This window comes from Aristolochia californica, unplaced genomic scaffold (genome assembly GCF_029961685.1).
Source record: "Aristolochia californica isolate CCGP_79_NKW_82.1479 unplaced genomic scaffold, dmAriCali1.0.hap1 SCAF_11, whole genome shotgun sequence".
NCBI classification, from domain to species: Eukaryota; Viridiplantae; Streptophyta; class Magnoliopsida; order Piperales; family Aristolochiaceae; genus Aristolochia; species Aristolochia californica.
In genome coordinates, this window is record NW_027181782.1 from 6057496 (window position 1) to 6071306 (window position 13811).

Below are 13811 nucleotides of genomic sequence, written 5' to 3' on the forward strand. Positions count from 1 at the left end.
TCAATTATTTTGGTTTAATTAACCCATTTTTATAATTAATAAAACCAATGGTTTTAAATTTAAAATAAAAATATTATTAATTAATAATACGTAAAAATATATAGTGTGTTAAAGTAAGCATTTGATCGATTCTTTTTGTTTGATCATTCCTTTTTATGTTAAAGTATATCTTATGTTATTAATAAATTAATAAATTTTTATTCTATTCGTTTATGTTATTTTTAACTTTATTTATTTATTTTTATTATTAATCATGTGCACAGTTAATTGGCTCACGTAATTACTGTATTAATGTATAATAAACTGCCATCATTAAATAATATAATAACTAATTTAATTAATTAATATAATTTTAATTATATATTATATTACTTATTAGTGCAGTAATCATGTTTGTTTTACCTAATTTTGTGTTTAGGTATTCAATTTTATTTAAGTATATTATTACTAGTTACTCATTCTCTTATTTTTAATATTTTTCTCATTTTGGGGCACTTTTACTGGATATTGTTTTCCAGTGCATATGAACTCATCCACACTAACACCAAATTTGAAGTTGAAATTTGTGTAAATGATTCAAATGAATTTGAAATCGAAGTTCATGTGCCAAGTTTGTTAATGAACCCCTTAAGATCATTCATCTCATGCTTTTAAAGTAAATTTAATTGATATGATACTGGCATGATCGATCAACATCTACAAATAATTGATCATCTAAAAGTGCACATTCATGGTGGATATGAACCCCTTAAGATCATTCATCTCATGCTTTTAAAGTAAATTTAATTGATATGATACTGGCATGATCGATCAACATCTACAAATAATTGATCATCTAAAAGTGCACATTCATGGTGGATAGTGTGAAGAAATGAGACAGCTAAAACTGAGACAGCTAAAACTTGAAATAAACAAATCTCACTTGAATTTCGTCGAAGAAGAAGAAGAAGGAGAAGAAGAAGAAGAAGAAGAAGAAATGAGGCTAAAGCTCGAAGTTCATAAGGAAATTGAGATTAAGGTAGTAAGAATAAAAATGAATGTTAAAGGAGATGTCTAGGAAAAAAGGTGATGTCACTTGAGAGTAATTACGTTCCTTCCTTCGATGAAATCATCACCAGTATTATCAATTCAATACAGAGACGAAGCGTCTTTAGCTGATAGAGCTTCGATCAAGAGGGTCTCGTTGAATCAGCAAAGTTCAGCTGGTTAACCAGAATTCGGCAGAACCTGATTTAACTACCCAGTTCGATCTAGATTTTACAAGATAAAAGTTCTTGTTATAATTCTTAAAACTTTAAACGAGTTCTTATGCCGAGAATAATATCACATTTTTTGTTTCTGAGACGGGCTATACAGTTCCGTGGGGATTGGAGTCTCAATGTAATCAGCCAATATTGATGAGCTAGTTTGTAACAGAAACAAACAAATCTTCCCCAGAGGATTTGCCTGCCGATTTTGCTGTAAGTGTCCCTCCCTTCTCAACTAGCACAATTTGAGTCAGACTGAGCAGTATTTCCCTTTATTTCTAATATCCACAGAGTGTCGTTTGTTGATCACTTTTCTATGTCACTGAGCAGTAGGAAGTCCATTTTGTACCCACGCAGAGTAGCCACCAGCTATATCAGTGATGCCCGTATAACCCTGAAAAGAAGAACAGCAAGAAACTGGTTCACCACAGAGTAACAAAGATTATAATTTTATTAGTAGCAACAATGTTCACAAACCGAATCTACTGTAATCAAAGATCAGACAATAAACTTTCAAATCCAATTGGAAAGTTGGCCAGGAATAAAGATCGACATGGGTAAGTCTGCAAGTTCATGCTTGAATTAACAAGCAGAGGGTTCTAAACTTTTGGTGAAGCAAATAACCTGTCACTGCAGTCATAGTGCAGCTAGCTCGATATGCACGTCCAATAAGATCTCAAGACTGATAGAGGTAAAGATCATAGAGATGAAGATAAGAGAGATAAAGATAAGAGCTGATAGAATTTGAGATTGTCTCAAATTGTAACTATGAAGCAATAAAAACTGTTTATCATGTAAAATCTTATCTCTGTGTAACCTATAAATGACTGAATTGATGAATGTAAAGTATTGGAAAATTCTTCAAATCTTATTCTCTACATGGTATCAGAGCTCCTAAACGATTAATCAGAACCAGTCCGCCGTTACTGGAAATCCTTCTCGGAAGCAGCTAATGAGTGGAGAACGCAGAAACAAGCTTGTACACTCCAAAAAGCTGTTTTTAATGATAATTTCCTCAAGCATTGCTACCTTGTGACTTTAGTACTAGAGTTGGGGCAGCCATGGTCTTCTGTGAAGATTTCTATAGTTAATCCTTGAGTCAGTTTGACTGGCTGAACAATGAAAGGTAGAAACTAAAGTTGAACTAGAGTATAGAGTGAAAGTCAATATATTCTGTTTGCCTTCTTTTAGGGTAAATGAGATTCCTCTCTTCATTAGGCCTCAGCAAGCAATTTAACAGTTAGAGAGGAGGGGATACTGCCACCAACTATGAAAGCCATTAGCTTGCTTATATGAAACATATACCAGGTTTGAAACTCAACTAATGTTCTATTTTGGATCTTATCACCAACTACATTTTCAATTTTAGATTTGTTTCATGTGGATATGGGTTGTTTCCCATTCTTATTCTTTTTTCACCAATATTTCCAATTTTGATCTTTTACTAACAAGTATATTTCACAGCACTTCCTGAAATGTCTCACAAAATCGGTCAAGGTAGAAAAGAGTGGTCCCCTAGATGTTGGATTTAAAATGCATAGAGTCTATAACCAAAGTAAAAGAAAAAGAAGTTCAGCTTCAAAAGATACAACAATTTGAAAACTTATGTTCTGCCACACAACACTCATTATTAAATCGCATTATCAAAGTAAAATAATTATCACGTTATCCTTCCCAGGACTTAAGTTTAATGGTATATCCTACTCACAGCACATTGAAGATCAGTTGCAGCCATCAGAGACCTCTTCCCACTCAGGCAGCCCTGTAAAGGATCCATAACTTAGGTTGATATATACTTTTGTAATAGCTAATAGACCATAATCTCATTTGATTCAGTAAAGTATCTGCAGCCTCAACTTACAACTATTATCTCATCATCCTTCCCAAAATGTGATGCCACCTCCTCCACAAAATTTGGGTTCTTTGTCATCCCTAACTTACAGAAAAAGAAAAGGCAAAAAAACTTGCTTATTGTTTGAAGAGAGAATGAGAGAGAGAGTGAAATCTCATAAGCAAATACCATTAATGAATAATGACAGGTAGTTGATCTTGCTTCCCAGCCACTGGTCATTTGTATTTGAACAAAAGATGGCACAAGAAGAGATTAACAATGTTTAACCCTCAACTGAGCAGATGAAACCACTTCTATGAGGCACTAAATCCATGAGAAGTATACGATCAAACAAGCAGATGAGTGAGTCCTAGATCAAACATATTTCCCCTTTGACAGCTGAACTTCCTAAAATAAGAATGGTTTTGATACAGTGGACTAATAACCACTATCAGCTTATGCTGTTCAACTTGAACTGGTAACAAATTGATTGACAAAGTGGGTAGCATTTCAATTCCTTCCAATTTTAGGAATACTCAGATTATGAGAACATTCTGAAAAAATGAAAAGAATTATTCCACTGTGAGAATTTTTTTATCTCATCTCCACTCTTGATATTCTTTGATGAGTTGAAAAAGAAAAAAAAATCCCATTATGCGAGCTTCTTATCTTCGCAGAATCCCACCATGATTTTTTTGTAAGAGTGAAATACCGGTTAAGTAAGAAGATAATCTAATCAGGCCCCAGAAAGAATGGGAAGTTTGAGCACAATTTAGAAGTGCCAGCGACAATAGAAAATCCAGAACATGAGAAATTTTACCACTTCCAACTCTGAACATGTATGGAACGTTTATAGCGTCAGGAGCATGCCCAGTACTGAACTCATCGGAAGTCCTGTAAAACCCGATATGAAGACAAAAATATAAATACCCAAAATCAGTTTCGTAGTAAACCAAAACCCAAATTTCCAACAAAACTACAAATAATGGACGAAAAATCACCTCACATCGAGGTAACGATGTCCAGCTTGAAGGAGTTCGTGCGCTACCCTGACGGGCACCGACCTCGGAACCCCGACTGCTTCTTGATTCCGCGCCTCAGCTCTTGTTCCTCTGCAACAAACACAGGAGTTTCAGCAACCAGAATCGAAACTCATTAACCCGTACCCTATTTCCAGTTCAAACTCACCTGAATATCAAACGTGGGCTTCCAGCGCTGATTTGTCTACAGGGAAAGTTAGTCCTCACCGCCTGCAATGCCGGCAACGGCCTAAAGCACAAAATTTCATTTCAGCAGAGAATGATACATTAAAAAAAACAGGACTGAAAGAGAGACAGAGGGGAAGGGAATGATACTTGTACAGAGCAAAAGACGGTCTCAAGAGGGTCGAAGAAACGAGGGTAGCAGCCATTTTCTGCGATGAAGTTCAATTGAGAGAAGAACGGCAGAATTTTTATTTATAGTTGTATGAGCTAAGAATCCTCGGCCATGGCTGGCGCCCTCCACTGGGGGTTCCACATGGCTGCATTCATGGGGTTCGTAACGGATAGGAACGTAGACGTCATTATCTTAATCTTTGCCCGCGCCCTTTCTAAGTTTCTCTGCCTTTTCAGAGGATGAAAACGAAAATGATCAGCCGCCGAGTGGCACTGAAACCGTCGATATGTGGGGTCCACTAAGCCTATGCTTAAGGATAAATTGAGTCACTTGGTAAGAGAACATAAGTTGTCTCCATCTTTCGTTTTTGGTAGCCCAAAAGGTAGAGCATAAGTTCTCTCCCTCTTTGGTAGCCCAACTCTCTTTTAAGCTCTCCTCTCTCTATTGAGTCCACTAGCCGATGCTTGCGGATAAATACGCATAGGGTAAGAGGTAGAGCATAAGTTCTCTCCCTCTTTCTTTTTGGTAGTCGAACTGTCTTTTAAGCTCTCCTCTCTCTCTTCTCTTATCCTTCTTCTTCTTACTTTGCTCGAGGTTATTATCATAAGATCGTAAATTCTATATGGAATCAAAGTTATACAAAAAATTTTATGAAGATTTCATGCAAGTTACTTGTGAATGAAGGAATCCAACTATGAAGAGATACGTTATTCTTGGTTATTATTTTTTTACATAATTCTTAGTGTTAAGAAGATGTTATAATTTTGGTATTCTTGTGGCTAAATTACAAGTTTGATCAAGATCAGTTGTTACAAGTTTTTGTTATCAAGATTGATTATTTAAGAAGAGGATGCTTATGTGATGGGAATGATTTGAGCTTTAGTTGATACTTGCATGAGATTTGGCTCGATTTCATAATGTTTAAGATCCTTTCTTTGGTGATTTGGATTCATGACAAGTTTTTTATATACTCGGATTAGTCTATAAAGCATGAGACAAGTTCTCTCTATGACTTTTTTAAAGTGATTGATAATGTGTTATTTGAAAGTTGGTATTTCCTCCTATGGGATGGGATTTATAAGAGATCTTATTTGCTAAAAGGATGTCAAAGAATGTCCAAAAGTTGTGGTTTTTAAGTGATTAGCCACGATTTTGGAATTTTGGGTTACGCACGAGTTTTTCTCTCTACCCTCTTGAGTTTTGCTTTAAGGTTATAAGAGGATTTGATTTATTAATGGATGGTGATTCCACTTGACATAGGCATTTGGATGATTTAGTGCCTGGTTTTGTGGATTAAGATACTCTATCTCAATTTGAAAGTGGCTAATTTGGTACAAGATTTCTTTAGGTTTGAATTGGTGGATATTTTTTGAGTTAATTTTGTACGATCTTATCTCCTCATTGTCGGCCATGATATCTTTTTCAACTTTGAAAGTGGTTTTAGTTGATATAAATTCCAAATTTGAATTTAAGCAATCAGATTGTTATTCAAATTTGGAACGCATTTGGAAATTTAGATTGCTCTCTCCCCTCGGATTTATCTATATGGCAGCCTATGCATGACTTTAAGTGACTTCTCTTAGCCATCCCAACTTGATTTTACTCACTCTTAAAATTGGAAATTGTATAATTGGATCTTGATTTTGAGTTAGTACCATATCCTCTTCTTATTTGTGCTTTGCTAAGCATTTGTTTGATTTAAGATGGTTGAAGAAAATACAAGTAGTAAGAGTGACATTCTCAAAATTACTACTATTCCCTTCAAAGGATTGTCCAATTATCCTAGTTGGTCTCAATCAGTTAGAAGGTTTCTTGTTACTCGAGATCTTTTGGGTCACTTAACCAAGCATTTTCTACAAATTGATGAAGAAGATCCATCCTATGTAAAGTCGATTAAAGATGACAATTTGATAATTAGTTGGCTAATTATTTGTATAGAAGAACATGTAGCCAACAATGTTGTCCACTTAGAAACAACACATTTGTTTAATTATGTTAGGACTTATCATTAAGTATTAGACTCTGGGTGTAATTGGGATAAGGGTAGTTTAATTGTAATTGGATTCCACTTGTTTCCTTAATTATAAATAGGGGCTCATGTACTCAAATGTGGTTGAGGGGGAGAAAATATGCCGATTGAATAAAATAATATATGGGTTGAAATAGTCTCGTAGGCTTGGTTTGATCTTTATCATTGTGGTTACAATACTTGGGTTCAAGAGGTGTGAAAGTGATCACTCAGTGTTTACCAGAAATTCCACTTAGGGCAACATTCTTATGGTGGTATATGTGGATAATATTGTTATTACAGGCAATGACCTTAGTGGCACTCAGTAGGTAACACAAGACTTTCTTAAGGAGTTCCAAACCAAGGATCATGCGCTTCTCAACTTCCATGAGATTGAAGTTCTTCACTCCAGACATGGTATAATCCAATCACAAAGGAAGTATGTAGTTGATTTGTTGAAGGAGGCTGGGATGCTTGGATGCAAGCCCGCAGACACACCTACAGAACCTAATGTTAAGTTGAGTCGGAACTAGTAGTGATGTTTATGTTGGTCAGTTTAAACGATTAGTTGGGAAGCTGATCTATCTCACAGTCACAAGACATGATATTTCCTATTTGGTCAGTGTTATCTATTAATATATGCATCAACCACAACAATCACATTGGGAAGCATTAGAAAGAAACCTTCGGCATCTCAAGAAAAGTCCAGGTCAAGGGCTGCTATATAAATGTCATGGTCATACATAAAATTGAAGGCTTTGTTGATGCTGACTAGGCTGAGTTCCCTTAAGACAAAAAATTCAGCTCTCGTTACTCCACAACTATTGGGGGCAGTCTAGTCACCTGGAGAATAAAAAAATAAAATGTAGTGGCTAGATCAAGAGTGAAAACAGAATATCAAGTTATGGTACTTGTAGCAAATGAATTGTTATGGTTAAAATCATTCATGATTGTGCTTGGGTTTCAGATAACCAAGCCTATATAACCTCATTGTGACAATCATGCAACTACTCACATTGTGACCACTCCAGTCTTTTATGAGAAAACCAAACACATTGAGATAGACTGTCATTTCATACGAGAAAAACTTCAAGCCGGAATAATATCTATGCAATTTATTCTTTCAAAGAATCAATTAGAAGACATCTTCACGAAGGCTATTGCTGCAAATTCATTCACAAATACTTGCTCCAAGTTGGGGGTTTTTGATGTTTTCTCCCCAACTTGAGGGAGAGTGTTGCAGAGTTTGAGTGGTATTCTATGTAATTATGAGAGTGGGTGACATAAGTAATAATTAATAGTTAGTTTTATTCTTATGTATTTGGGCATCCATGCCCCACCTATATAAATAAGAAAGAGAGGGAAGGAGCTCATTCGTGTCCTCTCTTAATCCCTAAAGTTTCTTTCCTCAACCCGTGTTCTTGCCTTCTTCTTCTCATCTTCTCTTCTCTTCTTCCTTTTTTTTTTTTCTCAAATCAAGTCATCCATTGATTAAACCCTTGAATTCAACAAGTTTTAGGGCTTTAATCCATGTTATGTTTTGCTTATACAAAAGAGTTGTAGAAGAGAAAGGGGTAGAAAAAGAAGAGAAGAGAAGATAAGATCAGAGCTCAAGAGAGAAAGATATATTAGAGACAGCCATAGGAGAGAGAAGAGAGAGAGAGAGAGGAGAAGAGGTTTGCTCAGAATTAGGTCGAGCTCATCTCCTCCTGTTTATTTATCATAAATCAAATATTACATTATGACTAAATTACTTGGTCCATAGCTGGGTAAACTAAAGAGTCTAACTAAAAAGAAAGAAGAAATAAAGGGAAAAATATACATGAACACAACTTTGTTTTCAACAAATTTGTATATATTATTATACATAAAAATGAAGGTTTATGGCTCTCATAAGAAGTGAATCTGAAAATAAATAAAAGGGGAGTTAGTGCATTTTCAAAGTAGATTACCCAGTGAAAGTGAATTCCAGAATAATCTACTTTACCTAACAAAAGTATTTTTTTTGTGTTAGTATGTGTAATGAAAAGTACAACGGAAAGTATTTTTGTGCATTAATGTGCAAAATGGAAAATGAAGTGGGGAGACAGAAGAAAGAGAGTGGGGAACAAGCAAGTGAAAGAGAATTTAGCCGTTGTAGAGAGTCAATTCACTTTCGCTCGTTTTTCATAAAAGAATTCACTAGATAATTTAAGATTTGTTAGTGCACTCAAAATAGAAGTGAATTCACTTTCACTAAAACATGTTCGCGTGCGTTTTTAGGAACGGATGCAAGTGAATTACCTAAATACTTCACTTTCACTCGTCACCCTCTCGCCTTGCTCCCTCGTTTTTTTAAAAAAATTATTATATACGAACACAAAAAAATAATTCACTGTCACCCGACGTCCGTGCTAATTAACCGATTTCAAATCACTTTCACTAGTGAAAACACTTTTTAAGACAACCCATATAACTTGTGACATGCATTATTACATGCTTAGATCATCTCCATTAGTTTACTAGAGGAAATCCATACAAAGCTTATCTTATTCCATGTTCTTAAGCTAGACTTAAAAAATGCAGCAAGAATAATCTACTATTTTCAAATTCCCTCCACGTCCCCGCCGCCCACGTCAAATCCTCTCTCCGTGGCGTAGTCTACGAAACTGTAGAGCGGGACCACCTTATCCCCGTAGCTCTCCAAACCCTCCAGCTCCTGCTTCGCCTTCGTCCTCAGATCTTCCGCCGCTTCCCTGGCCCGCTCCAAACCGTAGACTCCCACATAGCCCGCTCTGGTCCTGCTTCCTTCCAAAACCGCCTCCCGTATGTCATCCACCACCTCGTACAGAACCCCCACCGCTCGTCCGTACCTTCTCAACCGCTCCACATCCTCCTCTTGTGCGCCGGCAAGGATGCCGCCGCACACAGCGGAGCACTGGCCCATCTCCCCGAACTTCTTCTCCATGACGAAGTCTACGTCTCCGCCGCTAGGTTTGGTGACATCAAGGAACTGGCCGGCAGCCATGCCGGAGGAGCCGACAGTACGGGCGATCTCAGCGACGACGCGGAGGAGTCGATCGGGGGGGACGATGTTGGTAGGGGTGCGGGTGGTGATGTGGCGAAAGGCGAGGGGGAAAAGGGCGTCGCCGGTGAGGATGGCCATGTCGACACCGTAAACAGCGTGATTAGAGGGGGAGCCGCGGCGGGCCGGGTCATCGTCCATGCAGGGGATGTCGTCGTGGATAAGGGAGGCGACGTGCACCATCTCCAGGGCGCAGGCGGTGGGGAAAGCAGCGGCGCGATCGCCGCCTAGGAGCTCGCAGGCGGCAACGCACATAACGGGGGCGGCGCGCTTGGCGCCCTTGGAGAGGACGGAGTAGCGCATAGATTCGAAAATGACGGGAGGGTAGCGGATGGGTATGGCGTGGGAGAGCTGGTCGTTGATCTCCGCAATCAGGGCGGTCCAGTAGGATTGAAGATCGAAAGGTTTATGCCCAGCCGGCGCAGCCACCTGCGAGATGGAGGCAGAACAACGGGGCGGAGCGGTCGGCCGGGGTTTGAGTAAAGAGAGACGCGGCGAGAAATGGACTGCCGAAAAAGCCATCTTGGATCAACCCTTTTTAACTCGCTTCCTAGCTTCTTATGCTTCCAGTGGAGGAGGATCCCTGAAGAAAAGCGAACGGAGTGAGTGAGACGAAAGCGCTTCCAGTGAAATGTCAAAATTGCCATTTTTCCATTAACGACATTCATCTCCCCTCTGCGATATAATAAAGAAAACAAGTAAAATTCAATTTCATTTAAATTACCCTCGGACGGAGAACAACCACATCTATAAGAAGAAGAGCCGCCTCCGATTCTTCGGTCACTTTGGAACTGGAAAATGGGCACCAGGCTGCAGCTCTTCTTGCCGCCGGCTTCCTCTCCTCGCTGCGGCCTCGGTAAGTCCGGCCGCCGCCTCCTGTCGGTATTAGACTCCACAGACGCCGCCTCAAGCAACCGCCTCATCCGCAAATTCATTGCTTCTTCTCCTAAACACCTCGCTCTAGACACTCTGTCCCACCTCCTATCTAAACGCCTCGGCTCCTTCGCTCTGCCTGTAAGCACGTAATAATTTCTCCTTTTCTTTTCTTTCTTCATTCTCTAAAGCTCTATTGTAACGGCTGTGCAGATGTATAGAAGAATCAGCGAGGCTTCGTGGTACAAGTGGAACCCCAAGCTGCTGGCCGAGCTCGTAGCTTTGCTGGAGAACCAGCATCGATGCGAAGAATCGCAGGCCTTAATGTCTAATTCTCTCCGAAATCTCCCTCCTCTGGATATTGGAATTCTCTACTGCGAGTTAATCGAGTCGTATGCAAAGAACGATCTGAAGCAACACGCACTCGAATCCTTCTCTAGGGTTAAGCAGATTCCTTCTATTCCGTCGTCGATTCATCGTCAGGCGCACGGGGCTTTGATCACAGGACTCTGTTTTCTCCAGCTGCCCGAGGAAGCTGAACGGATAGTACAAGTGATGGAAAATGAGGGTTCTAAACCCACACCATTTGAGTTGAGAGCGATCTTGCTCAGCTATGGACGGTTGGGTTTGTTCAAGGAGATGAAAAGAATTATTAATCAGATGGCGGAATTGGATATTGTTTCTGCAAATATGGTTCTTTCATGCTTCGGCCAGCGCCATGAGCTATCAAAGATGCTCCATTGGCTTCAGGAGATGAGACAGTTTCGAATTGATTTCTCACTTAGGACATACAATTCGGTACTGAATGCCTGCCCAGAGATTTCTTCGATCGTCCAAGATCCCCGGTCTCTTCCTCTTTCGATGGAGGAGCTATTTGAGCAGCTTGAGAAGACGCGTTTGGCTCAAGCTGAGATGTTATTAATTAAAGAATTAATTCAGTCCAACGTTTTGGCTCAAAGCTTGAAGTGGTCGGATTCGGAAGGGAAACTGGACTTGCATGGGATGCATTTGGGCTCTGCATATTTGATCTTGTTACAATGGGTAGAAGAACTGAGACACAGGTTATGCGTGGGAGAGGTGAGTCCTGTGGAGATTTCGGTTGTCTGCGGTTCAGGCAAAAACAGTAGTATCAGAGGGGAATCCCCAGTTAAGAAGTTGGTTTCAGAGCTGATGTTTCAGATGAACAGTCCTCTGAAAATCGACCGGAAAAATGTGGGTCGTTTTGTGGCAAAAGGGAAAGCTGCGAAGCAATGGTTATGTGGATAATCATCTTTGTTTTAAATTTGATGGCTCTCTTCTTCCTCCTGTTTCTTGTCAAAACCACGCTTGGAAGGAGAGTTTCAATCAGAGAAAGCCCCCAGCACACCTAAGACACGTTCAATGAGAACGAAGACTTGCAGCCCTTCTATTTCAAATCTTTGTTTTTGAAAATTATTCACATTGAACTGCCCTACCACTCTGTTTTTGAAAATCTTGCACAGAGCCCAGCCATTGATTTACTCTCTCTGTTATTCATTCAATCTTCATTATTTTTGTTTACCATATCGCACTTTATGGTCAGGTTTTTACACCATTAAGCATTTGCAACATAGAAATATTTCCCACTTCAACTAAGGTTTTTTCCATGGAGAAGAAAGAGTCCATCATTATCTCTACTTCTATTTTTCTATTTTTCTTGATTTTCCTGAACTCGCTTCTGACATTTAATGGAGTCGTTACTGACAGTTTTTGGTTAAGTCATGAGCCTGTTGGGAGACAATCCAATTAGTCTAATCTGTCTAAACTAGGGAAGCCATATATTACTGTTGCTGTTTGGTAAATCAGATGGTCTGCCATGAAACAAGTTTGGAAGGTATGTCTCTGAATGAACTATAATCTGACAATTGCTTACAGCCAAATGGAAGAGCTGGAGCCTGGCCTATTCTTTCTGACTTGGTAGTTGTTAGTGATGATGGATGTAACAAAGCTTTTTCATTCAACCGGTGTGCTTCTCTTTGTTGGTGTGAGATGACGAGGACTTCTTCCAGATCTGTAAAAACAGAGGAAGAAGTTCTCTATAATAACTTCAAAGATTCGAAATATATGTTATTTTACCTGTAATCTTTGTATGTAAATAGATGTATGTGTTTATGATATATGAATAAGAAGGAAAGATCTTACCGAAGTTCTTCATGGTATCAGAGCTGGATTAACCGGTTTGATGATGACTGTAGGAGGAAAATTCTCGTTCGGCGACGATGCAGGGAATTGTGAGGGGGTCGCTTTCTACTGGTGCCCGATCCGGTCTTTCGAGAGGGTCGCTCTGCCGTCGACGATCTTTAGTGACGACTGGTCCGTCAAGACCTCTAGTTCCGACGTTGAGGCTTTGCCGAAGTATCCTCGTCGAGAAAAAAAAAATCCCTCATTTGTTTCAGGAACCAGTGTAGTGGGGACAACAACTGATTCAAATTAATTATGTTTACATAGTTAATTTAACATCGACCCGACCAGGACCAATCCGAGCTGAGTCAAGCCTGACGACCTGGACTAGACCCATCCACCCAATCTGGACCGAACCGGATCCAACCAGACTCAAGTTGAGCCAACCCTGACAAAATCGGATTCAGATCGCGACTTGAATCAAACTTGACTTGTGTCTTCATTCATGGATGATACAGACTTCCAGTCTAGTGAATATTCGTCCTCCTCTGCCTTGGACGAGTTGACAACGAGAATGACTGAAGCTTTGAGCAAAGTTTCAGCCCCGGCCCAGACCATTGATGTTGTTGCACTGATTGGAATTAAGTTGGATGGCACCAACTATGTACTCTTGTCCCAAGGTTGTCGAAATGTATATCTCAGGCAAAGACAAACTGGGGTATTTGAATTGCGATTTCCCTCAACCTCCTCAAACGGATCTTGCATTTCGACGATGGCGTACAGACAATGCGATTGTCAAAGGATGGTTGATTAACTCAATGAATTCTTCTCTTGTCAGCAACTTCATTCGATTTTCGACTACTAAGATGGTCTAGGATGCCATTGCTACTACATATTTTGATGGCATTAACTCCTGTCGGGTGTATGATCTCCGGAGATGTGTGCATGTCTAAAACAATCTAGTGGTTCTCTCGAAACATTCTACACTAATCTTCAGGGCCTCTGGCGTGAAATAGACTTTCGTCGACCAAACCCGATGGAGTGTTCAACCGATATACAACGCTATAATACCTTGGTTCAAGAAGAACGGGTATATGTATTTTTGGATGGTCTCGATGATCGCCTAGATCATATTCGGAGTGATGTTCTCCAAATACAACCTTTTCCAACCGTGGAGCAAGCCTATGCTCACATCCATAGAGAGGTTGTTCATAAAGCAGTGATGACGACTGGTAGCTCCGATGATTCTCCAGGAGCAGTTCTGGCATCTAA

General features: G+C 39.6%; 3 protein-coding genes across 4 annotated transcripts; 1 reads left to right on the top strand and 2 right to left on the bottom strand.

Moving 5' to 3' along the window:
* Positions 1–1103: 1103 nt before the first annotated feature.
* On the bottom strand, positions 1104–4578 carry LOC137944487 (thiosulfate sulfurtransferase 16, chloroplastic-like). Of its 2 annotated transcripts, XM_068790170.1 has the most exons (7): positions 4434–4578; positions 4267–4347; positions 4080–4190; positions 3899–3972; positions 3109–3179; positions 2956–3009; positions 1104–1641 (listed from the first exon to the last, which is right to left on the bottom strand). In XM_068790170.1, exons 1-7 carry the CDS (start codon positions 4487–4489, stop codon positions 1567–1569), a joined length of 522 nt encoding a protein of 173 aa, XP_068646271.1. In that variant the 5' UTR covers positions 4490–4578; the 3' UTR covers positions 1104–1566. The 2 variants fall into 2 exon arrangements, with proteins under 2 accessions (XP_068646271.1, XP_068646273.1); XM_068790172.1 differs by lacking the exons at positions 3899–3972; positions 4080–4190; positions 4267–4347; positions 4434–4578 and adding an exon at positions 3268–3321 and having other exon boundaries at positions 3109–3183.
* Positions 4579–8931: 4353 nt separating this feature from the next.
* LOC137944660 (heterodimeric geranylgeranyl pyrophosphate synthase small subunit, chloroplastic) lies at positions 8932–10085 on the bottom strand. Its single transcript, XM_068790371.1, has one exon. It carries the CDS (start codon positions 10047–10049, stop codon positions 9048–9050), a length of 1002 nt encoding a protein of 333 aa, XP_068646472.1. The 5' UTR covers positions 10050–10085; the 3' UTR covers positions 8932–9047.
* LOC137944659 (pentatricopeptide repeat-containing protein At2g17033) lies at positions 10049–12520 on the top strand. Its single transcript, XM_068790370.1, has 2 exons — positions 10049–10541; positions 10614–12520. The coding sequence occupies exons 1-2, from the start codon at positions 10326–10328 to the stop codon at positions 11664–11666; spliced, it is 1269 nt and encodes a 422-aa protein (XP_068646471.1). The 5' UTR covers positions 10049–10325; the 3' UTR covers positions 11667–12520.
* Positions 12521–13811: the final 1291 nt, after the last annotated feature.

What these genes read in the sequence shown, in the direction of transcription:
- LOC137944487 (XM_068790170.1), bottom strand. Translation starts at nt 4,489, where the DNA reads ATGGCTGCTACCCTCGTTTCTTCGACCCTCTTGAGACCGTCTTTTGCT. An exon ending in CATCGTTACCTCGATGTGAG is followed by an intron (nt 3,973 to 4,079) that starts GTGATTTTTCGT and finishes CGGGTTTTACAG; the next exon opens with GACTTCCGATGAGTTCAGTA. An exon ending in CAACTGATCTTCAATGTGCT is followed by an intron (nt 1,642 to 2,955) that starts GTGAGTAGGATA and finishes TCTTCTTTTCAG; the next exon opens with GGTTATACGGGCATCACTGA.
- LOC137944660 (XM_068790371.1), bottom strand. Translation starts at nt 10,049, where the DNA reads ATGGCTTTTTCGGCAGTCCATTTCTCGCCGCGTCTCTCTTTACTCAAA.
- LOC137944659 (XM_068790370.1), top strand. Translation starts at nt 10,326, where the DNA reads ATGGGCACCAGGCTGCAGCTCTTCTTGCCGCCGGCTTCCTCTCCTCGC. An exon ending in TCGGCTCCTTCGCTCTGCCT is followed by an intron (nt 10,542 to 10,613) that starts GTAAGCACGTAA and finishes ACGGCTGTGCAG; the next exon opens with ATGTATAGAAGAATCAGCGA.